This window comes from Budorcas taxicolor, chromosome 2, assembly GCF_023091745.1.
Source record: "Budorcas taxicolor isolate Tak-1 chromosome 2, Takin1.1, whole genome shotgun sequence".
Lineage (NCBI taxonomy): Eukaryota > Metazoa > Chordata > Mammalia > Artiodactyla > Bovidae > Budorcas > Budorcas taxicolor.
In genome coordinates this window covers 139,198,672-139,224,463 of record NC_068911.1, presented here as the reverse complement: position 1 = coordinate 139,224,463, position 25,792 = coordinate 139,198,672, and the positions used below count along the sequence as shown (strand labels likewise).

Below are 25,792 nucleotides of genomic sequence, written 5' to 3'. Positions count from 1 at the left end.
AACTAAACAGTAGCCCCGCTCTCTGCAACTAGAGAAAGCCTATATGCAGCAACAAAGACCAAGTGCAGCTGATAATAAAATAAGTAAAAATAACCTGAAAAAAAAAAACTTAGCTATAAATCTAAAGCATACTTTCCACCATACCACACCATGAATTCACTCATCACACAAATATCAATTGCTTCTCTACCACATGCCAGGCAAGGTTCTAGGTGCTAACAGACCATGTATTCCTTTGTCCCTCTTCCTTTTTTCACCTCTTATCTCCTCTCATCCAACTTTCAGACTGGTGTCTTTTTATCTCATCTACTGTAAGAAGTCATACACATAAACTTTTCTTCTTATGCTGCAGGTACTGGTATTCTCTTGGCATATAACTTTAAGTATGACACATGACTTCAAGTAAATACAAATCCAATTCTACAAAGTGAATATGCTTCTCCTTTTTCATTATTGTAGCTTTTCAAATTAACACCATGACAAACATCAGACAACACTTCACATCAGAAGAGTAAAAGTCCATTTCCCAAAGGATCACAGTGGCCTGACCAAATTCATGTGATCCCAATGGAACTAATTTTACTGAAGGAGATGCTGCTTTGGCTCATAAGGTTTAATTTTACACTTCTGAAATCATTAACCAATAAAAATAAGCAATTAGCTTCCCAACATACAGTAAATAACTATGCTTGGAGGAAAACGATCACTTGATCCATCCCACAAATGAATGGAATTTGGACACTATTGAGCATCAGGTCTTGCTCAAGAATAGAACAGGGGAGCCTTTCTGCAGAGTAACTTTACAGTACTTCATCAGATTATGAATAAACCTGTCTACAATGCCTGATCCAGCATCCTGCCCCAGGGAACGTGCACCAGAGAAATTCTTACACAGGTCCATGGACAGTGGGTCCACAGGTCCATTATAACATGGCTTCTGGTTGTAGAGAGTTGAAGTGAATCTAGATTTCTGCCCTGGGAGAGCAGAAGAGTATTGGACACACTCCATAGGGTACTTTCCAACAGTTAGGTATAATGCACTAGAAAGTCACAGACATAAATCTTTATGTGAGTTGAGTAGCACAACACTATTTATATGAAATAAAATCACATGCCCACAAAACTGAAATATACATATTAGTAAGAACACATACAGAAAAAAGATCATGTAAGACACCTTAAAATGGTTGCCTCATTTGGATAGGGGTGGGAGAATAAGAAGGGGGCTGGAGATAGACAAGGATGAAAACATCAAACAGTGTTGAGGCTTTGTCCAGATCAGTGACACAGTGTATTATGTCATTGCCATATGTATATCTAATACGTGAATGAGAAAGTTGATTAACGGTATGGTGTTTGTATCATAGTAACCCTCTGTGCCTGCAGTTCATGTGGAAATTAACAAGGTATCGGTCATAATCACCAAAATATGCTATTGATAGGTGTTTGACTTCTTTTCTACTATTCTGCAAAGTCAATTGAAAATACTGATTTTTACAACTTACATTTGTTTTATGTGGTAAAGATTCAATTAACTACATGCTATTGAAAAAAAAATGCTTAAAAAAAACCAAACATTTAAATCCCTTAACCCAGAGCACCTGACCTGCCTCTTGAGAAACTTAAATGCAGGTCAGGAAGCAACAGTTAGAACTGGACATGGAACAACGGGCTGGTTCCAAATAGAAAAAGGAGTATGTCAAGGCTGTATATTGTCACCCTGCTTATTTAACTTCTATGCAGAGTACATCATGAGAAACGCTGGGCTGGAAGAAGCACAAGCTGGAATCAAGATTGCCAGGAGAAATATCAATAACCTCGGATATATGAAGATGACACCACCCTTACGGCAGAAAGTGAAGAAGAACTAAAGAGCCTCTTGATGAAAGTGAAAGAGGAGAGTGAAAAAGTTGGCTTAAAGCTCAACATTCAGAAAACGAAGATCATGGCATCTGGTCCCATCACTTCATGGCAAATAGATGGGGAAACAGAGGAAACAGTGGCTGACTTTATTTTTTGGGCTCCAAAATCACTGCAGATGGTGAGTGCAGCCATGAAATTAAAAGACGCTTACTCCTTGGAAGAAAAGTTATGACCAACCTAGACAGAATATTCAAAAGCAGAGACATTACTTTGCCAACAAAGGTCCGTTTAGTTAAGGCTATGGTTTTTCCAGTAGTCATGTATGGATGTGAGAGTTGGACTATAAAGAAAGCTGAGCACCAAAGAATTGATGCTTTTGAACTGTGGTGTTGGAGAAGACTCTTGAGTGTCCCTTGGACTGCAAGGAGATCCAACCAGTCCATCCTAAAGGAGATCAGTCCTGGGTGTTCATTGGAAGGACTGATGTTGAAGCTGAAACTCCAATACTTTGGCCACCTAATGCAAAGAGCTGACTCATTTGAAAAGACTCTGATGCTGGGAAAGATTGAGGGCAGGAGGAGTAGGGGATGACAGAGGATGAGATGGTTGGATGGCATCACTGACACAATGGACATGAGTTTGGGTAAACTCCGGGAGTTGGTGATGGACAGGGAGGCCTGGTGTGCTGCGGTTCATGAGGTCGCAAAGAGTCAGACACGACTGAGCGACTGAACTAAACTGAACTGAACCCAGAGCAAACACTTTTGCTAGTTCACAGATAACATGGGAGAAAATAACTATAGTTATTTATAAAATCTTTTAAGAGAAACTCATCAGAAAGTGATCTGTTTTGAAAAGAGGATAGCCAAATACTTAGCCAATTTAAAGGGTACACCCTTATATACAGGTGCTTGCTATGTATGTATAAAAAGAGAAATTTCAATCAGATTTGAATGATTAAGTATAATAAATATAATAATAAATTTAAAATATGGTATTTCACACAGATGGCTTTAAGATTATTTTTCTATGCATGACCCTCACTCTCCAAACTAGGGCAAAGGAAGTTAGTATATTTTTCCTACTATCCTTCCCAGTACAGTCAGATCACATACAGATTAAATTTGAACATCAAATTTGATTATGAAATAGACTAAAATTTTCTTCAAAGGGGACACTAAAAACATATTTAAGCCACTGAATTTCAGTTCTAATCAGAATGTTTATCATATTTCAATGCAGTTTTAGAAATAAAACTAAATTATATTTACTATATTGGGTTGTATATAAATTAATGGATAAATGGTTATTAACTGTTTTCTTAATATACTGTATTAAGTCCAGCTCATCTGTAAAACATACTGAAATAACAAAACTCTGGCAGAATTCAACCTGAATTGCTTTCGCCTTGAAAAAGTTCTTAAAGACTTCAAAATACCATTTTTTAGACAGCAAAAAGCTCCTGCTGTTTAATAGTACTGAACACTGGCAGGAAGAAATTATAAATAACTTCTTACATGCTTAAAAAAATAGCACTTTTCAAGTATTACAAAAATTCTTTTTATAACTTTCCAATCTTTTCTTTTTGGAAATGATCTGCATTCTTATTTTATAATCCAGGTGGACAGTTTATGAACAGAATCTTGGCTATTCGGTGGGGGACAATAGCCTCAGGAACTAATTTCTAGAAAGTGCTGATAACTGAATGAAGTAGACTAATATTTAGTCTCCACAAACAAGTATAAAGTCTGAGACTGGGAGTTAAAAAATTTAAAAGGACTTAATATTTTAAAAGGACTTAATAAATTAACACAGCCTAAGAATCAGCTACCTGAGGCCTGGTGATGTTCTAGAACACACCCCACTACTCAAGGGGATAAGAAAGGATTTGATCATCAGTTTGGGAGCTGGATTGCTGACTTTTAAGAATTTCAGTTCAATTCAGTTCAGTTGCTCAGTTGTGTCAGACTCTGAGACCCCATGGATTGCAGCACGCCAGGCTTCCCTGGCTAACCTCAATCTCTCCTGATTCAAAGGACGCTCATAAAAGAAGCTGTAAGTTATTCTTAGAAACAGGAACCAAATACACAAATATACCTGCAAGAGCTTTCATTCAGGGATCACAAACATTTCATAAGTGACGAAAGTGTAAGTTATGTAAAGTATAGAATGTGATGATTTGACAGGTGGCACTAGTGGTAAAGAACCCGCTTACCAATGGAGGAGTGGTAAGAGACCCAGGTTCGATCCCTGGGTCGGGAAGATCCCCTGGGGGAGGGCAGGGCAGCCCACTCCAGTGTTCTTGCCTGGAGAATCCCATGGACAGAGGAGCCTGGTGGGTTGCAGTCCATAGGGTCGCACAGACTCAGACACCACTTAACATGAAAATACACTGTGAAAACCCTTTTAATTAATTCAGCAGTCTTTGTAAATCCCTTCAGTTTCAAAGTGGAGATTCAAAAATCATATACTTAAGCGAAGTCAAAAGAGGAAGCAAACTCATCTCTTAGCCTCCTTTAATACAAGAAACAAGACCTTTATAAAGGACATTTTTATAGGGACTTCGTTGATGGTCCAATGGTTTCAACTTCATGCTTCCAATGCAGGGGATGCAGGTTTGATCCCTGGTCAAGAAACTAAGATCCCACATGCCATGTAGTGCAGCCAAAAGATTAAAAAAAAAAAGTCATACAGCTTTAAAAAAAATATTTTTAAGACATTCATATGTTGACTTTTAACTCTTAAAAACACCAGAGTAGGAAATAATGTGATTAAGTCCAACTCTCAAAAGATAATTTGGACCATGCTTTCTTTAAATATCAAGAAAATATCTTCTGTTTTAAAAATTATCCAAATAAATATGGGGCTACATTCAAAGCCCTAAATCAGAAGTGGAAGATGACAGAGGGAACAGTATTGTCAAGAAAGCATCCGCCAGCTAACCACTGACTTCCCTTCCGAGATAAGGCAGATGACAGCAGACCTAAGTACATCTAGTTCAGAAACACACATTCTCACATTCTTGGACTTACCTTGATGCCAAGAACAAAGCAGAGATGGGCTGACCCTCTGGATTTTGCACAAAGGCAGGAGAGAGGCACCTAAGCTGTACACACCTGCTGAGTAACTCCTAGGGATCTGTAGAGCTTGTACTTTGAGGGCCCTGTAATTTAACTATTACCTACCAGGAAGTGGCCTTCAAAGAGCCAAAATTATTGGTTTTCTGTTGGCTTTTATGTGGTTTTACTATAGGACAACGGGGACGATGCTATGAAATACTCTACGTGGACATTAGTATCTGATCAACACAACCAGATGATAAGCAAGCCTTATCTACTGGGCCTTGCAGAAGGAAAGAAAAATATCCTGCCTATAAAACAGAAAAAAAAAATTCAAATAAATCATGCCATACCTGAATTATAAAAAGTGCTTCCAAACAGCACATCTTAAGGAGAGCTATACAGCCAAAACAAGGAGCAGGCAGTAAGGGCGCCTTGCTGATGGTGCAGGCAGTAGGAACAGTATGTCGTCTTTAATCCTCAGACCTGGAAACCTTGCCTCAAACTGCTCTTATGAAAAAGAATAATTAATAGTGTCTTGCAGTTTCTCACTTTTTTATAGTTCACGAAATCAAAAGCACACAAAGAACCCAGGTATTCAAACCTGGATGAAAAGGTAGATATATTATTTACTTCTGAAAGCACTGCTGTCACTGAACGTTTGCATTCCATCACAAGTATATTAATAATTTCATAGGAACATAGTTAACTAAACCTCCCCAAAGGAAAAGGACACAGATGCATTTTTAACTTCAGTAAAATAATAGTACTTCGTTTTTACAGCCCATAAAACTACTCCTGACTATTAAAACTGTATGAGGTAAAGATACTGGTGGGGGCGAGGAAGGAATGCAAAATAACTGCCCTGTGTCAACACCCACCACGTGTATAAGTCCAGTGAACATGCCACATCAAACACTGCTGCTGCTGCTAAGCTGCTTCAGTCATGTCCGACTCTGTGCAACCCCACAGACGGCAGCCCACCAGGCTCCCCCGTCCCTGGGATTCTCCAGGCAAGAACACTGGAGTGGGTTGCCATTTCCTCCTCCAATGCATGAAAGTGAAAAGAGAAGTCACTCAGTCGTATCCGACGCTGACTCACCCGCAAAAATAAATAAGTGCCCAGGGCTTCCCTGGTGGCCCAGTGATAAAGAATCTGCCTGCCCATGTAGGAGACACAAGTTCAATCCCTGGTCCAGGAAGATCCCACATGCTGTGGAACAACTAAGCCTGTGCTCTGGAGCCCAGGAACCGTAACTACTGAGCCCACGTGCCGCTACTACTGAAGCCCACGCACCCTTGAGCCCGTGCTCCACAAGAGAAGACATCACCATAAGAAGCCCACACACTGCAACTAGAGAGCAGCCCCTGTTCTCCACAACTAGAGAAAAACCTGCACAGCAACCAAGATCCAGCACAGCCCAAGATAAATAAATAAATATTAAACGGGTGCCCCAAAGAGTTACTGCCCGCCCAGCCCATGCAAAAGTATTAAACCATTCATCTTTGAGTTACTCATCCTTCAAAATTCAGCTCACCCATCCCCTCCGTGTAGCTTTCCCTGATCCTGCGCTAAAGTGTAGACTCCATAAAGAGACTGCATCTTATTCTTCGTTGTTTTCCCTTAACCTTAAGACAGTGTAGAGGGAGGGAGGGAGGGAGGATGGGACAAGCGCCAGAAGTCACATAAAGAAACCCTTTTCCATTGTCTGAAAAGCTTCACAGACCAAAAGATCTCCTTAGGGTCAAGTACCAGGTCAGTCAGCATTTAATGAAAAAACACTAAGAGCAGTGAGGAAGAGCCTCAGACACAATTAGGACGCTGAGAAATTCTACCAGTTTATAAGAAACATAGTCTTGTCCTAATGCTGTAAGATCCTTATTGTCAAATAGTTTAGTCTGATTTACTACGTGCATGACGTCATTTTGGTGAAAAGTAAAGGAGGAAGAAATGAAATGTTCATTCTACAATGTATTAGAGGTTTTCAGCCTCTTGTTTGAAAAATATTCCTGTAAGAAAGACAGATAGATCTTTTTTTCATTTTAAAATTATTTTAATTGAATTGACTTGAAACTTCTTGCACAAATGATCACATGAAAAAAGCCTAAATAGATTTTGTCTTTAAACACAATCAAAATACCATAAAGCACACAGTTATCATTATGGAAGTTGAGTTAGAACTGACCATTTAAAGAGGACACCTTTATAAACAAATCTAAATAAACCATGGTTTACGTTCTAATAGTGGAGATTCTAATATTATAATTAAATTTTAAAAGAATAGGAGAAATTATCTTACATGATGATTCTAGTCTATGAATCATCAAAAAATTGGTTCTGGAAAATAACATACTTCTTATTGGCAGCAGATGATGACCAAGAATCCTAATGAGCTCTTTTATCTGATCAAACCCTCACTTTATACACATTTTATAGTATTTGGAGGAAAGTTAATACATTATTGTTTGGGACTAGATTTCTGCAAAAAATAGGAGTAGTGAAAGTAAAGCAAAAATGTAAAAGGCAAGTAGTATAAAATTTATATCTCTATTTATAACTAAGGTTCACCTCTGTTGAGCTTTCGAAACATAACTTCAAGGGGATTATTACTGAAAACGTCACTACTCTTTGACAGTGGGTGATCCTAAATTCTGATGCCAGTTCTGTCACTTACTGTGTGATTCTTCTTTTTTCTTTTTTTGAGAGTAGGGAAAAAAAAGGCTATTTAATAAATTAAAAGTCAGAACACAGCATAAAATAAACGGCCAGGATAGAGTCCATGAAATAATATTCTGTTAATTGTGAGGAGCATGTACACAACTGCCATTGAATCAGAAGCAGACTGTCAGAAATCTAACCTGTCAGCAGGTCAGCCATGCTTCCCTTGTCTATCATTCCATCTATGGAGGTTACATGGGGAGGAATAGGGACCATTTCTCTTGGGATAAAATTCTGCTGAGATGTACTGAAACAGCAATTGCTGTTTACTTAGAGCAAAAAGCAGTTTAAGTCAGGTGATAAGAAGAACGTAGAATTCATTAACATTCCTGCCCACAGCTCTTCTAGGAGAAAAAAAATCCTATTGCTTAAAGAAATTTATGTAAAAGATAGCAAGTGGTGGTACTTTCAGATGTGTATTTACAAAGCTGCCCCAAATATACTGCCCTGCCAGGACAAAGTTTCTATTTCTTTTTCCTAACTCATTGCGTGATTTTATCAATTCCTCCAAGTGAGCATTCACTACAAGTCTCATCTCTCTTGCCCCCTTTCAGACCCTCACAGTCTCTGACTCTCTAACCTCTGTCTGGACAACTCTTACACTTTAGGTCTGAATTTAGACATTTAGCTCCATGAACATTAGCTTCCTCTTCAATCCTGCTCCTACAGGGGATAAAAGCACCCTCAACTTTCCCCACCATGGCACTTCTCAGACTATAATTTAGATGTGGTCGAACTGTCTTTCTCCTCCATTGTTCTGTAAGCTTCCTGAGGGGAGAGCGTCTCTCTGGCAGCTTCCTCATTGTCTGGCACTTACCAGGTACTCAGTAAACATTTCTGGGAAAAAAAAAAAGTGCTTGAAATGGTTCTTAAAAGGGTTGATCAATAGGAATCTATTCATCAATCCACTGAGGTTAGAAAGTACGTTATGCACTTGGCTACCACAGAGGGTCAATATGAGAAGTCCATTTAAATAACATTTCTGGTCATTCACAAAATCATGGTTACAGACATTAACCATTATGCTACTGAACGTCTGGCAATGTCCGCACCAAAGGGATAAATTTCTCCCTGATAGGAAAATGTTTATATCTCTAGACAGATAAGCTTTCTTTATCAGATAATGGAAATTACATACCCCAGCACCTGGCATTTCTCACTTAGCTGTAAGAAAAGTAAGATCTACAATCAGTAACTAATGCAATTAACTTCTCTTAGATGCCTTATATCACTAATCTTCTGTGCTTCTCAATTTTTTGTCAAAATTAACTTCTACTGTAATTCTTCAGTAATCATTAATCTGTCTTGAGTTCTTTCTTCATTTAAGTTATTACAGAACATTAAGCAGATTTCCCTGTGCTATACAGTAGGTCCTTGAGGGTTATGTGTTTAAATATAGCAGCGTGTACATGTCAATGCCAAACTCCCAATTTACCTCTGCCCCATCATTCCCCCCAGTAACCATAAAGACCAAGAAGTAGTTTGAAGAATGAACCAAGTTCCAGTTTAATTTGCCCACATTCTGCATTGGGGTGGACACCTGCAAAGGGTCTCCTTTAATCCATCAGTCAATAAATAGTCTCTTAACAATACGTGGTATTTGTATTCCGGATTAAAAAACAGTGCTATGTGATCCCATTGGTAATTAGATCACTTGATTTTGCTAGAAATTATCAAATGCCTTTTTTTTTCTTTTTTGTGTGAGGGGCTATCACTGCAGTTCCTCATTTCTGGGCAATCCCTGGAGAAGGAAACAGCAACCCACTCCAGTATTCTTGCCTGGAGAATTCCATGGACTATATGGTCCATAGGGTCGCAAAGAGTTAGACACTACTGAGCAACTTTGCTTTCCTTCACTTTGACATATTTGCATTTCTTGGAACTTAGAGAATCTACATCTAGCTCCTATAGCCCTTCTGAGTTCTTCAGTCTTGTGTTTAATTTCCCTGGGTCTCCTTCCACATAAAAATTATGGTCAACAGACAAGAAGAGGACGGAATAAATGAAGTCCCTTAAGGAAAGCAGAGGTCAAACATCCACAGTCCTTCACCACTCAAGAGTTACATGAGACCTCATCCACCTACACCAAGAATCAGTACACAAATACCAATGGTTTGGACTTCCCTGCTGGTTCAGTGATGAAGAACGCACCTGCCAATGCAGGAGACATGGGTTGGATTCCCTGGCCCAGGAAGATTCCATATGCCTCGGGGCAAATGAGCCTGTGCACAAGAGCACTGAGCCCACGTGCTGCAACCACTGACGTCCATGTGCTCTAGAGCCCGTGCTCCGCAACAAGAGAAGCCACTGCAATGAGAGGCCTGTGCACCGCAACGAGGAGTAGCCCCCTCACCACAACTAGAGAAAAGCCTGCGCGCAATATAGACCCAGCACAGCCATAAATAAATAAAAATAAATAAACACCAATGGTTCAATTGTGATTTTATTTTTAATGCTTCTGCTATTGCATTTAATTGTTGAAGTCACTGTCAAAGCATTCTGAAAGGAGGTCAAATATTAACACATATCCTCAAAAATAGAACTAGAACCGACTAACATTTATCTTAAATTTTTTCAGGAGTTCCTGGATCTAATCTAGCAGCTTAAAGATGCGTCATCAAAAGAAAAGGATAATGATATTATCCAAAGCATCCATTACAGGCTTCATTATTCAAACAGAAATGCCTGAGGGAGACCTGATCAGTGAAAGTAAGGCAAAATGAACTACCTTGTACTATGGAATCAAAATGTTTAAAAATATACAGGAAAGGATGACTTAACGAGAGAAATCCCATAGCAACTCAATCCCGCCAGCACTGGAAATCTTAGAACACTACTGGGCCTCTAGGACAAATAAAAAGCAATAGTTATCTACATCATGTTGCACAGAGCACAGAGGCAATCAATATAGCAACTTTAGAGATCTTTGCTTCTTAAGATTCCTTATTATGGCAGAAACTTTTTCAAAACTGCATAAATAATGCTACTCTTTTTTTGAAGTACATAAATGCAAAAGAGGCCATAATCTCTGAGAATAACACTTACAAATTATAGTAGCCGAATTATCTACCAAGGAAAAACAGACTCACCCATTAACAAGCAGCAGTTTAATGCTGACTGTCTCACCGAAGTAAATAAGCAGTAAGTAAATGGATGGCAATGGTATATTTCTTTGCTAGAGCCGCCATAACAAAGTACAACAGACCAGAGGTTTAAACAACAGAAATTTATTTCCTCATAGTTCTGTAGGATAGAAGTCTAAGAGCAAGATATGGGCAGCACTGGTTTCATTTTGAGGCCTCTCTCTTCAACTTGCAGATGGCCTCCTTCTCACTAGGTCTTCACATGGTACATGGTATTTCTTATGTGCACACAAGTGCTTGTGTCCAAATTTCCTCTTCTTAAAGGACACCATGCGTGTGTGCATGCTCAGTCTTGTCTGACGCTTTTCAACCCCATGGACTGTAGTTTGCCAGGCTCCTCTGTCTATGGGATTTCCCAGGCAAGAATATTGGAGTCAGTTGCCATTTCCTACTCCAGGGGATCTTTCCAACCCAGGGATCAAACCCGCATCTCCTGTGTCTCCTGCATTGGCAGGTGGATTCTTTACCACTGCACCACCTGGGAATCCCTTAAAGGACACCAGTCTTATTGGATTAGGGTCTACAGTAAAGATTTCATTTTAATTTAATTACCTCCTTAAAGTCCTTATATCCAAATACAGCTACATTCTGAGTTACTGGCTAGTTGGGACTTCAACATATAAATTCGAGTGGACAAAATGCAGCCCATAATAGATGACCTGGTCTGCTCAACAAACTGGATTACTTTCATTCAGAGGGAAGTTTCTAGCAATACAGGACTTTCTCCAGAACAAGAAAAGTCTCAAACAAGCAACCTAATCCCACACATAGAAGACCCAGAAAAAGAAGGACAAATGAAGTCCAAAGTCAATAGGGGGAAGGAAATAAAATAGATCAGAGTGAAAAAAAATAAAATAGAGACTGAAAAGAGAACAGAATATAAAAAAGAGTGTATACACATATACATATAACTGATTCACTGTTGTGCAGCAGAAACTAACCCAATATTGTAAATCAACTATACGCCAATAAAACATTTTTTTGAAAAGAAAATACAGGCAATACACTCTTTTGACATCTGTCTTCATGTTATCTTTCTGAATGTATCTCCTCAGACAAAGGAAGCAAAAATAAAAATAAACAAATGGGACTACATCAGACTAGAAAGTTTCTGCACAATATAAGAAACTATTAACAAAATGAAAAGACAGTCTATTGAACGAGAGAAGATATCTGCAAATTATATACTCAATAAGGGATTAGTATCCAAAATATACAAACAACTCATACAATTCAACAATGAAAAAACTAATAACCCATTAAAAACATAAGCAAAGGAGACATTTTTCCAAAGAAGACATACCAATGGCTAAGAAGCACATGAAAAGTTGCTCAATATCACTGTGTAATGCAAATCAAAAACACAATGAGCTACCACCTCATGCCTATTAGAATGACTATTATCAAAAAGGCAAGAAATAACAAGTGTGGGCAAGGATATAGAAAAAAAGAAACCCTCACACACTGTTGGTGGGAATGTGAACAGGTGTAAAATACTACAGATATTCCTCAAAAATTTAAGAACAGAACTACCATATGATCCAGCTATTCTACTTCTGGGTTTTTATCAAAAGAGTATGAAAACAGTAATCCAAAAAGATATACACACCCATATATTCATGACAACATTATTGACAAGAGCCAAGATATGGAAACAACCTAAGTGCCCATCAGGAGATGAATGGACACAAAACATGTGGTATATACATATTCAGAATGAAATACTAGTCATAAGAAAGATGAAACCTTGCCATTTATGACAGATAGATGGACTTTGATAAGGTATTATGATAAGTGAAATGTCAGATGGAGAAAGACCAATACCATATGATTTCATTCACATGAAGAATATTTCAGTTCAGTTCAGTTCAGTCGCTCAGTCGTGTCTGACTCTGCGACCCCATGAATCACAGACGCCAAGCCTCCCTGTCCATCACCAACTCCTGGAGTTCTCTCAGACTCACGTCCATCGAGTCAGTGATGCCATCTAGCCATCTCATCCTCTGTTGTCCCCTTCTCCTCCTGCCCCCAATCCCTCCCAGCATCAGAGTCTTTTCCAATGAGTCAACTCTTCGCATGAGGTGGCCAAAGTACTGGAGTTTCAGCTTCGACATCAGTCCTTCCAATGAACACCCAGGGTTGATCTCCTTCAGAATGGACTGGTTGATCTCCTTGCAGTCCAAGGGACTCTCAAGAGTCTTCTCCAACACCACAGTTCAAAAGCATCAATTCTTTGGCGCTCAGCCTTCTTCACAGTCCAACTCTCACATCCGTACATGACCACAGGAAAAACCATAGCCTTGACTAGACAGACCTTAGTCAGCAAAGTAATGTCTCTGCTTTTCAATATGCTATATAGGTTGATCATAACTTTTCTTCCAAGGAGTAAGTGTCTTTTAATTTCATGGCTGCACTCACCATCTGCAGTGATTTTGGAGCCCCAGAAAAATAAAGTCAGCCACTGTTTCCACTGTTTCCCCATCTATTTCCCATGAAGTGATGGGACTGGATGCCATGATCTTCGTTTTCTGAATGTTGAGCTTTAAGCCAACTTTTTCACTCTCCTCTTTCACTTTCATCAAGAGGCTTTTTAGCTCCTCTTCACTTTCTGCCATAAGGGTGGTGTCATCTGCATATTTGAGGTGATTGATATTTCTCCTGGCAATCTTGATTCCAGCTTGTGTTTCTTCCAGCCCAGCGTTTCTCATGATGTACTCTGCATATAAATTAAATAAGCAGAGTGACAATATACAGGCTTGACGTACTCCTTTTCCTATTTGGAACCAGTCTGTTGTTCCATGTCCAGTTCTAACTGTTGCTTCCTGACCTGCATACAGATTTCTCAAGAGGCAAGTCAGGTGGTCTGGTATTCCCATCTCTTTCAGAATTTTCCACAGTTTATTTTGATCCACACAGTCAAAGGCTTTGGCATAGTCAATAAAGCAGAAATAGATGTTTTTCTGGAACTCTCTTGCGTTTTCATGATCCAACAAAGCAAACCAAACAAAAATGAACAAGTAGATACAAAGAATAGAGTGGGGCTAACAGAGGGTAAGGAGCATGAAAAGGGGAAAGCATGAAAAGGGGAAAGGGGATCAACTGTACTGTGACCAATGCCAACTAAATTTTGGGTGGTGAGCATGCTATAGTGTATACATGAGTAGAAATATAATGTGGCACATATGCAACTTATATAATGGTATAAACCAATGTTACTAATAAAATTTTTTTAAAGGGTAATTTTATTTTTTTAATTAATTTACTTATTTTAATTTCAGGCTAATTAGTTTACAATATTTTAGTGGGTCTTGCCATACATTGACATGAATCAGCCATGGATGTACACGTGTCCCCCATCCTGAGCCCCCCTCCCACCTCCCGCCCCATCCCACCCCCCTGCATTGTGCCAGTACACCGGCTTTGAGTGCCCTGTTTCATGCTTTGAACTTGGACTGGTCATCTATTTCACATATGGCAATATATATGTTTCAATGCTAGTCCCTCAAATCATCCCACCCTCGCCTTCTCCCACAGAGTCCAAAAATCTGTTCTTTATATTTGTGTCTCTTTTGCTGTCTCACATGTAAGGTCATCGTTACCATCTTTCTAAATTCCATATATATGCATTAATATACTGAATTGGTGTTTTTCTTTCAGACTTTTTTCACTCTGTATAATAGGCTCCATTTTCCTCCACCTCACTGGGCCTTCTTCTGCATTTTCTTTGTGGGTTAGCTGCTTAGTCATGTCCGACTCTTTTCGACCCCAAGGACTATAGCCTGCCAGGCTTCTCTGTCCATGGGGTTGTCCAGGCAAGATTACTGGAGTGGATTGACGTTCCCTTCTCCAGAGGATCTTCCGGACCCAGGGATCAAACCCTGGTCTCCTGTATTTTCTTTATATCTTTAAAAATTGATAAAAATAGGACTTCCCTGGTGGCACAGTCCGTCTGTCAATGCAGGGGACACAGGTTCGATCCCTGGTATGGGAATATTTCACATGCCACGGAGCAGCTAAGCTCGTGAACCTGAGAGCCCGTGCGCCACAACAAGAGAAGCCACCACAATGAGATGCTCAGGCACCACAACCAAGCGTAGCCCCCTGCTCACAGCAACTAGAGAAAGCCTACGCAGAGCAATGAAGACCCTGTGCAGGCAGAAATTTTAAAACAAATAAGTAAAATGAAATAATTGACTAAAATAGCTACATTGTTTTGTCTCACTTAATGTGACGAGATGAGCAATCACTAGAATTATGCCCAGCTCCCTTGTAAACTGACAGTCCAGTGATCAAAGCAGCAACAGAAGAAGACTCCAGACAGACAGCACAGACTGAACGCCAGCACACAACTGAATGTCACGAGGTCTCAGGCTGGAAATGATCACACAGGATTTAAATTGGATAAAATGGGTAAAGGGCTTAGCAGAGGTTCTATTACTATTACGACTGCAGTTGAAAGCTTTCCTCCTACAGACTCTGGAAACTAGGAAACGCAGCATTTAGCCTCTGAGTTAGCAGCATCTTAAAGAAACAGAATCCTGAGATAGAGAGCCATGTTACTCATCATTTCTAGCTCTTTTAGACTCAAACCCAGAAAACATGCCTGAGTTGGCAGCCTTGGCACACATCTGAGACCAAAGGCCTGAATTCCGAAAAGCCAGTGCCTTCCCTCGTCCAGATGTGCGAGAGGAATTCCAGCAGTGAGACTAAAGGATGGAGAGCAGGAGAGAAGAGGGGTGGGCCAGGGTTTAGCACTGAGCTACATGACCAGCTAACCTAGGTCAAGAGTCAAGCCTACTGGGTTGGGAAAGATCTCCTGGAGAAGGAAATAGCAACCCACTCCAGTACTCTTGCCTGGAAAAGTCCATGGACAGAGAAGCCTGGCAGGCTACATACAGTCCACGGGGTTGCAAAGAGTTGGACCCAACTGAGCACACACACACACATACATACATACATATATATGGAGAGAGAGAGAATCTGTGTGTATAAAATTTGGTTATTTACAGTATTTAATCTTACTATCTTGCATTTCTAGTTAATATTTTTCTTAGGTTTCTTTCCTAAATAATATTTTTTTTTTCTGTTTTATGTTGATGTTTGGCAGAAATCAACACAATACTGTAAGGCAATTATCCTTCAATTAAAAATAAATATTTTTTTTTCTGTTATAAAAAAAAGAAGAGTCAAGCCAACTCAGAAGCCAAGATGAAAGCCTGGATGGAAGCCAGGATGGCCCGCCCTGGGCTGCAGTGAACGCAAGTCTGCCTCAGTCTTCTGCAGCCACAGTTCTGAACTCCTTCTCTGGTTCATTCACAAAAGGAAAATGGGGCAGGAGGCCTATTCTCCTCCACATGCTGCATCTTATAAACCCAACTTTGAGATGTGAAGAGCTGAAAAAAACATGCAACAGAACAAGACTGAAATTCCCCCTCTGAATCCAGTGACTCGGGGTGGGCAGCTTGCCTCCCATCCACCAATGGGTGGTTCAAGCTTCTTCAAGAGAAGGGGCTCACTGGTTTTCACTCACACCAGGGGTTTGATGCTTTCCTGCTCCCAAACCTTTGCTCTGCTACTTTCCCACGTGGAATGTACCTTTCTCCCTCCCACATCTTTCTGTAGCAGACCCTGACATCCCCTGTCCACATGCCTTCAGCAGGAACCTCAACATGCTGAAGGCAGATGACTAGAAACACCTAAGACTCTTGGCTTTTTTCTACCTCACAGGAGACAAGAGCAACATGCTGCAGAGGTACTGCTCCCAGAAACAGCCCTTAACCAACAACAGACTGCAGTCAGTGGATGAAACTCCAGTTTCCTCCATCCTCAGTTGGATAATATTCTGGCATGTTCTAGAGAATGAACCCAAGAACTCCCAGGATTTCCTCAGTGGGAATGAGCTCTGGTTGGGCACACAGGAAATCTCTCTTTTAAAGCTCCCACCCCATCCACATCTCACTTCTTAACTCCCTGAAGATATTTTCTGGAAATCCTGCCTCAGGATCTGCTACCAGGGGAAGCAAACCCAAGACAGCATCTTTTAAGATAAATATTAAATCTCATCTTCCCCATAAGACCTTCCAGCACTAAGGCCTCCCAAGTCACTTCTTATCATATTTAATACAATTTGTATATATTTTATTCTCTGTTGTGGGCTCTTAGAGAGGAGGGATTCTTTTACACAGTCCTGAAACCCCTGGGTTGCTCAGCACAGTATCTTAAAGCAAACTAGATGCTCAATAAACAAAGAATAAATTAATCATATTAATCAGCATGAAAGCCAGGGTTTTTATTTAATCTAGCTGAAACTACATCAGTGTAGCTGTGTCCTTCTTTCTTTTTTATATTATTTTTGTGATTTTGTTTGCTTGGTTTTTTTTTTCAGTTATTTATGTATTCCTCTATTTTTGGCTGTGCTGGGTCTTCACTGCTGCACAGGGTTTTCTCTAGCTGCGTTGAGCAGGGGGCGGCAACTCTCTACTCAACGGTGTTCCGGCTTCTCATTGCAGTGGCTTCTCTTGTTGCACAGCACAGACTCAAGGGTGCGCAGGCTCCAGTAGTTGTGGCATATGGGCTCAGAAGTCACAGTTCCTGGGCTCTAGAGCACACGCTCAATCGCTGTGGTGCACAGGCTTAGTTGCTCTGCAGCATGTCAGATCTTCCCAAACCAGGGATCAAACCTGTGTCTCTTGCACTGGCAGGCAGATTATTCACCTCTGAGCCACCAGGGAAGCCCCCGCCACCTGGGAAGCCCCTCTTCTTTTAAAACCATTGCATGAACTATTCTTCATAAGCAAACCACTGTATGCATGTACTTCTTTAAATCAACATTTTCTAGATATTCATCTTAAATCAAATACCCCTGATTCTCCCCACATCAGAACAAACTACTCACCTCCCAGGGAAATGGAGGAATAAAGAAGGGTGTCTTCCATACAGATGGCTAACAAACACATGAAAAGATGCTTAACCTCACTCATTATCAGAGAAATGCAGATTAAAACCACAATGAGGTACCATCTCACGCCAGTCAGAATGGCTGCTATCAAAAAGTCTATAAACAATAAATGCTGGAGAGAGTGCAGAGAAAAAGGAACCTTCTTATACTGTTGGTGGGAATGCAAACTAGTACAGCCACTATGGAGAACAGTGTGGAGATTCCTTAAAAAACTGGAAATAGCACTGCCATACGACCCAGCAATCCCACCGCTGGGCATACATACCAAGGAAACCAGAATTGAAAGAGACACGTGTACCCCAATGTTCATTGCAGCACTGTTTACAATAGCCAGGACATGAAAGTAACCTAGATGTCCATTGGCAGACAGATGGATATGAAAGCTGTGGTACATATATACAATTGAATATTACTCAGTCACTAAAGAGAATGCATTTGAATCAGTTCTAATGAGGTAGATGAAACTGGAGCCTATTATACAGAGTGAAATAAGTCAGAAAGCAAAACACCAATACAATATACTAACGCATATATATGGAATTTAGAAAGATGGTAACGATGACCCTATATGAGAGACAGCAAAAGAGACACAGATGTAAAGAACAGTCTTTTGGACTCTGTGGGAGAAGGCGAGGGTGGGATGATTTGAGGGAATAGCATTGAAACATGTATATTACCGTATGTGAAACAGATCACCAGCCCGGGTTCAATGCATGAGACAAGGTGCTCAGGGCTGGTGCACTGGGATGACCCAGAGGGATGGGATGGGGAGGGAGGTGGGAGGTGGGGTTCAGGATGGGGAACACATGTACACCGATGGCTGATTTACGTCGATGTATGGCAAAAACCACTACAATATTGTAAAGTAATTAGCCTCCAATTAAAATAAATTAATTAATTTAAAAAAAGAAGAGACCAAAGGCCACACAAGTTGTTCATCCACAACCTTCCCCTGCACTTCCCCTAGAGTGACCCATTCACGACAGAACTCTGCTCTCACTGCAGTGTGGAAAGCAAACCACAGACAGCTGATAACTACACATGCATAATTATTTTAGTTTGGTCCCCGTTTGACAATAATGGTGCAGCTTGTAGCACTCTGTCTTTCATCAAGTCAGAGTTGTTTTTGTCAGCTCACTTAGGTCCCGTAAGGCAAAGTCCTGACTCTCCAAGCTGCTTTAGGTCTGCTCCTCACTTTTAAGCTACAACCTTCCAATACTGATGCCTCACGCAGATTCCACTCAATTGGAGCTTTCCTGATTGTTCAAGACAAATGTACAGGAGAGCCTTGTAAGAGCCCCTTATTTTCTTACTGGCCAGTGTTCTCTCAGGAACAAACTGCTGTCTTATTGCACCTGAGACATCCTGAGATTTCTTCCATCTCTGTGCCAGGCAAAGGCCAGAAGGACTGCACGGATTTCACTTTACAATAAACATGAGAGCATGCTGAAGGCTTCAGCAGCCACATCAGACACAATCAAATGGAAAGTTAAATATCCAAACAGTCAATGACTTACAAGTCTTGTCATGCTTTTTAATGGATTTCGGGTAAGCAGCTGGAGAAGGACCAAATGTATTGCAAATAGGTTTTTAACTCAACAAAAGTATGTTGTCTGAATTCTCAGTGCTCATTACCTTGAATGCATATCAACCTTGGCCTGTCAAATTGTCCTCAAGTTTTCCTTCAGTCTAACTTTCAGCAAGGTAAAGATCACAGAGTATACTACCCTCATGTACAAAAATGAGAAAAAAAAGTACTGACAGAAAACAAAGCAAAGACTTATTGTGCTTTTCTTATTAGACCATAAGTTCCATGAGGTCACTGATTCTCTTTTTCAATCCTAAATTCCCCTACACCCAGCCCCATGACTGCCTTGCTGTGGCGATAATAATTAAGCATAAATACAAATATATATTGAATGTGTTAATCAACTCAGGCTGCCACTATAAGATACCATAAAGTACATGCTTTAAACAACTAGAGATCTATTTCTCACACTTCTGAAGACTTTCCAAGAACAACATTCTGGCAGATTCAGTTCCTGGTGAGGGCTCTCTTCTTGGCTTACAGATGACTGCCTTCTTGCTATGTCCTCACATGATAGAGAGAGAGACAGCAAGCTCTCTGGTGTCTATCTGATAATAACACTAATCTTATTAGATCAAGACTCCACCATATGACCTCATTCAACCTTAATTACCTCCTTAGAGGCTCTGTCTCTAAATACAGTCATGTTTCAGGTTAAGGTTTCAACATAGAAATTTAAGTACCACACATTAGCTCAGTTAGTCCTTATAGCAACATATAGCTTAAACAGGAAACTAAAGCTTAGGAAGCTAAGCCTCCAGCCCCCATCTCTTCCCTGTACTTCAGACTGCTCTATCCAGCCTCCACGTAGACATGTCCCAGAGCCCTCAAATCAATGATGTCTACCCTGATTTCACATTCTTTTCTCTTCACCATTTAACCTGTTTGCTCCTTGTGCTGCCCATTTCAGCTCAATACCATCGTCTACCCAGTTATGCAATCAAGGTACCAGTTAACTTTAAGTCTTTTTTCTGCCTTGTCACCCACATCAAAGCTATCCTAATGATTTTTATCAATCAAAGATTTCTTAAAAGCATTCTCTCTCCATGCCTTTTAGCATTTCTTGAGAATAGAACTTGTGTTTATTTCCCGTACTTCATTTTTCACAGTCTAGGCTATAATAGCCAAGTACTTAAGCATGATATACAAGATCTTCCAGGAACTGAGCTGTCCCTGGGTCTACCTCTCCTGACTTATCTCCCTCTGCATCAATCTGGTAATTTACCAAGAAATTCAACAAAGTTTAACTTGCCACACTGCTGCATGGCCCTGCCTCCATAGCATACACTCTCTGCTCTGCCTAGAATACAGTTCTCCATTTTCTCACTCTCCGATCCATCCCTAACACTTCTCTTCCTCACTAGCACTTGCCTTCCAAGATTTAGCTCAAGCATCACCTTTCCTAAAATGCTTTTCCACACTCTTCCAGCCCAAAGAGCTTCCAATCTTCAGTGCCTCCATAGCATTCCAACCAACATGGATTGCTGGTTCATTATCACCAGCACAATGAATTTCAGACTCCTGTAAAATTATATCTATTGGCCTCTCCCAAGTAATAAGCTCCTTAAGGTAAGGGCTGCTCACAGTAGGTGCTCAACTTGATTCCTCTGCATGTTAAATATTAATGGTAGATAATTTTTGGATGTGCCTACAGACCTCTAAGTACCCTGGACATCCCCATATGATCTTTTCTCAGTCATCTGGGATGCTGTGCTATAGCCAGGATGTTTTAATGTTCAACCTCATAGCAATGTTGGTTGCTATCACCAAGGCACAGTCTGATATGACAGCATCCACTGCAGTAAGAGTTAAAGGAACAGAAGATCCAAACAAACTAAAATTAGCTATATCTTGTTACTCAACATAGTCTAAGTATTGGCAAGACAAATCTCTCAGGCAGGCACAGTGCTGACCCAGCATGGTGAAAAAGAACTCAACTAATACTCAGCAGACTCAAAGACGAAAACCTGCAGTATCTGTAACACAGGAAATTCTGAGTTCTGCTGATTCATCCTGACTTAAAGCTGCAATTACACTTGAGTAAGGAGTACCCAAGCTGACTCTGCAATTTTTTTTTTTTCTGCAGCGCTCTCAGAATTTGGCACACAGAAATTTAATAGTTGTTCTTTAGAGTCTTTTGTAATTTCTCAGATATTGAACTGTGGTCACCTACATTACAGTGTCTGATAGCATTATGTGGTATCTTTCTGGCAAAAATGCAGTCTTAGTCAAAATACTGATGAGAGTTTAAGATACTGACTGGAGCTTCTCAAACTACAGAAAACCATGCAGGAATGCTCCTTCACCAAAGAAATATTCGCTGCTGGCTCAATTAGAGACTGAAGAGTCCTGCTTAAGGCAACAGCTCTTTTTCATGCTTTGTACAAAGACATCTGTGCAACCGGTTCCAACTTGGGAAATAGCATTTAAATATCAACATAAACACATGCTCAGAGGAAAATCGGGTAAATCTTCATCAGGATCAAAATTTCTAAGAAAGTGTATTAGAGCAAATTAGAAAGCAAAGAACCTTCTCAAAATAGGTACTATTTGCAAATCATCATTTTCTTTACTCTTCATACAGAAGTCATATGAACTGCATACTGAAAGGTAAAGTGGAATTTCAGTAATTTATCATGCTTGCTATACATATACATATATATAGTAAGGATTATAGTTAGCACTTAATTAGCTAGCATCACTTCAAATATTTATTCCATTTAAAATCACATTTAAGTACTCCATTTGAGATTTTTAATACATTAAATGTCTCTTCTTTCAGCAAAAGAAAATAATTAACTTCAGGCTTTATATTTTTCTTTAGGCACTATATGACATATAATTAGCTTAAAAATATCTGTTGCTTCAACAACAGATATTATTTTGACAAAACTATTATCATGAAGTAGAGTTTTATTGCAATTATTTCTTGACAAGATCATAATTAAATACTTACTTGTTCAATGTGAGGTCAAGAATGAATTTGGAGCCAAAGGCTTCAATCTGGAAGCTTGCCTGGGCCAGATGGACAGCCTATGGATTCAAAAAGACAGAAAGAACCTTAGTTTACTTTCATATCTTTAAAGCTGATTATATAGATATCAAGAATGATATTTAATAAGAAGAATATTTTATGGACTGATTCATTTATTTATGTATCCCTATATAATAATTTATCTATTTAAAAAAAGAACAAGGATATCATCATGGTTTTACTTGGAAGGCCTAAATATCTGTTCAGCAAGAAACTAATAAAAGTCCTTTAAAAAGGAATCCATCTTGATAAAAATTAAGAGCAGATTCAACTGAACTGTCAAAGTGACTGTGATGAATTATGCAAAAGTCTGACTAATTAAAGCTTGATTTCAGCCTATTTTGTGCACAAAGCTAACCAATTCTTTCTGCACACCTAAGTGAAAACTCATGTCAGCGTTCTGGTCTTCATCAGGAATTGGAACTTTCTCTAAATGATTTATCAGCAGAATGTCCCGGTAAAAAAACCTTTCAACTTCAGAAGCATGTCAAACCAGGCCCTCTGTGGATACTGAGAGTCTCTGTCCCTCTTTGAAAGTTACGTATTTACAAATACTGTCCTCATTGTGATTTAACCCAAAATGTAAAGATAATCTCATCTCAACATGAGTCATATGTTCTAGGTATTAAAGGGGCTTCCCAGCTGCTGCTAGTGGTAAAGAACCCACCTGCCAATGCAGGAAACATAACAGATTCGGGTTCAATCCCTGGATCAGGAAGATCCCCTGGAGAAGGGCACGACAACCCACTCCAGTATCCTTGCCTGGAGAATCCGATGGACAGAGGAGCCTGGCTGGCTATGGTCCTAAAGATTAGAATAGCTCACAGAAGCATCTTGAATAATATAAATTAACAAATCAATGAAGTTTTGTTAAAGTATTATCCAAGAAAAATCTCTCCTTTATCACCCTATCAGAAAAAAAAGAACAAAGATAAATGTAACCTACCCACCCCCCACCCCTTGCTCACAAACACCCTTCCTCCAGACTTCATTCTTAAGGCACAGTGGGTGTCATCTATGAAGCGTTACATGCATAGCAACCAGACACTTTTCACTCCCACTCTCCTCAACGCCACTGCTTGTTCCTCTTGTTCCACTCTTGTTCCTCCTCCACTTCCCATTATCAAAATCCTACCCTTCCTTCAAGGGCAGACCAATGACATTACTTTCCAGTAAGCCTTCTTCACACACACCTGTTGGGAATGAACTTGAGGCTTCAGGAGCACTGTGCCCTCCCTCCAAGTGATGGATGATCACTTTCCATTCTGGACGGTTTGCTTCACAACTGATATCACAGGGGTCTTGCAAACATCTGTACATTGACCATCCTTCCCCAAAATATATGAACTTTCATTAGCTAACCAAATATTTATAATCAGGACTAATTTGCCATGCCAAATCCATAAAATACTATAAATAAACCATGACTTCAACTTCTTGTCAAGCATAACTGCTGATCTGATAGTCACTCAATAATCAGCAAATAAAATTAAGAGGAAATTAACATATTAAATTTTAAATACAGAACAATGAGAGAGAAAGTGCCTCAATCCCTAATACCATGGGATATCATGTCAGACCCCAAACAACCATGTAGAACAGGGTCTATCCTTGATCTGAGCTTCCTGTATTCAGACAACTCCTTTCTGTCTTGTTAGGTGTGGTCTCTGTCATCTGCAGCAAAACCTCTATTCACCTAATATAACTACCACAAAGTCTTTCACCTAAATTCATTCTGTCTTGAAGCACTAATTTTTGCATGAAAATTTTTACTTGATGAATAATTTGTATAGGGGGAAATTTTTCATCTCTGGGTCCCAAAAGCTTAAGAAAAGAAAACAGCTTTTTTCCTGGGAATAAAACACGTCCCTTAGGCATACTTTCTCTTAAGAATATTAAATAGTAGAGAAGAGTTCATTAAAGGCACTCTGGCTTAAAGGAGCTGCTAAATGTACTTGTTTGAGCACCTTTGTAAACAAGAACATACTGTGGTGAAAAGAGAATAGCTATACATAAAACAAAAACTACACATAGGGACTTCCCTGGTGGTACAGTGGATAAGAATCTGCCTGCCAACTCTGGGGACATGAGTTCAATCCCTGGTCCGAGGAGATTCCACATGCGGCGGAGCAGGTAAGCCTATGCACCACAACCACTGAAGCCCACGCTGTCTAGAGCCTCTGCTTCACAAGAGAAGCCGCTGCAATAAGAAGCCTGTGCACAAGGAAGAGTAGCCCTAGCTCAGTGCAACTAGAGAAAGCCTGCACGCAGCAACAAAGACCAGCACGATCGAAAATAAGTAACTTCTTTAGTACTGAAGAGAAAAACCTCACGTAAATTATATGACATCAAAACAAATGGAGTAAAACTTCCAAATGAGTAAGTATTTCAAGGAAAATTGCTTATAATTCAAACTTAGATAAATCTCCGTATGTCTGTAACTAATCTAAAGAACCTGATAGTGACCCAGCAAAAGACTCATTTTACAGCAAATAAGCACTGAGACAAGTACAAACCCCAAGAAAACTCTGTTGCAAAATAATGTAGCCGGGTAATAACTGCTTGTGTGTGTGCGTGTGTGTTAGTTGCTCAGTTATGTCCTACTCTTTGCGACCCCATGGACCGTAGCCCACTAGGCTCCTCTATAACTGATTACTCCATTTCGAAGAAATTATTGAGAGTCAGACAATTTGATCGTTGTTAAGTAAGTTTATACTGAGTCAATGTGGCAAGTTTCAGTTTAACAGAATTTAATGGAAAACCTGGCAAATAATATTAATACTGGGATTTTCCTTTGTTTATTTTATTTAGTCCTTCCACACACAGGTGTTGAGTCCCAGCCTATGTAGAAAGATGGCTGGGACACCGCCCAGGCTCAAGAAAGCAGCATCTGCCAGAGAAGCAGGCAGGGCTGTCAACCTCCACGTGTCTAAGGGGCCACCGGGAGCAAGGCTTCAGTGACAAGGTGCTGTTTGAACAAAGGTTTTAAAAGTGAGTAAGAATCCACCTGCCAGAGGACCTACTGTATATAGCACATGGAACTCTGCCCAATGTTATAGGGCAGCCTGGATGCGAGGGGAGTTTGGGGGAGAAAGGATACATGTATATGCATGGCTGCATCCCTTCACTATTTACCTGAAACTATCACAACATTGTTTGTTAATCAATACAAAATAAAAAGTTTTTTTAAAGTACCTATATTTGCATACATTCTATGTGAGTAGCCGACTCATTGGAAAAGACCCTGATGCTTTGAAAGATTGAAGGCAGGAGGAGAAAGGGGTGACAGAGGAAAAGATGGTTGAATGGCATCATTGACTCAACGGACATGAGTTTGAGCAAGCTCCAGGAAATACTGAAGGGCAGGGAAGCCTGACTGCTGCAGTCCCTGGGGTCTCAAAGAGTCAGAACACAACAGAGCAACTGAA

General features: G+C 40.0%; 1 protein-coding gene across 1 annotated transcript in view; it reads right to left on the bottom strand.

The window, feature by feature from the left end:
* The window catches only part of ADAM23 (ADAM metallopeptidase domain 23), a 185,108-nt gene that overhangs the window by 117,475 nt on the left and 41,841 nt on the right, over nucleotides 1-25,792 (bottom strand). The window contains exon 3 of the mRNA XM_052635428.1: nucleotides 22,287-22,363. Within this exon, the coding sequence (XP_052491388.1) occupies nucleotides 22,287-22,363 (77 nt within the window). The remainder of the gene's footprint in view (nucleotides 1-22,286; nucleotides 22,364-25,792) is intronic.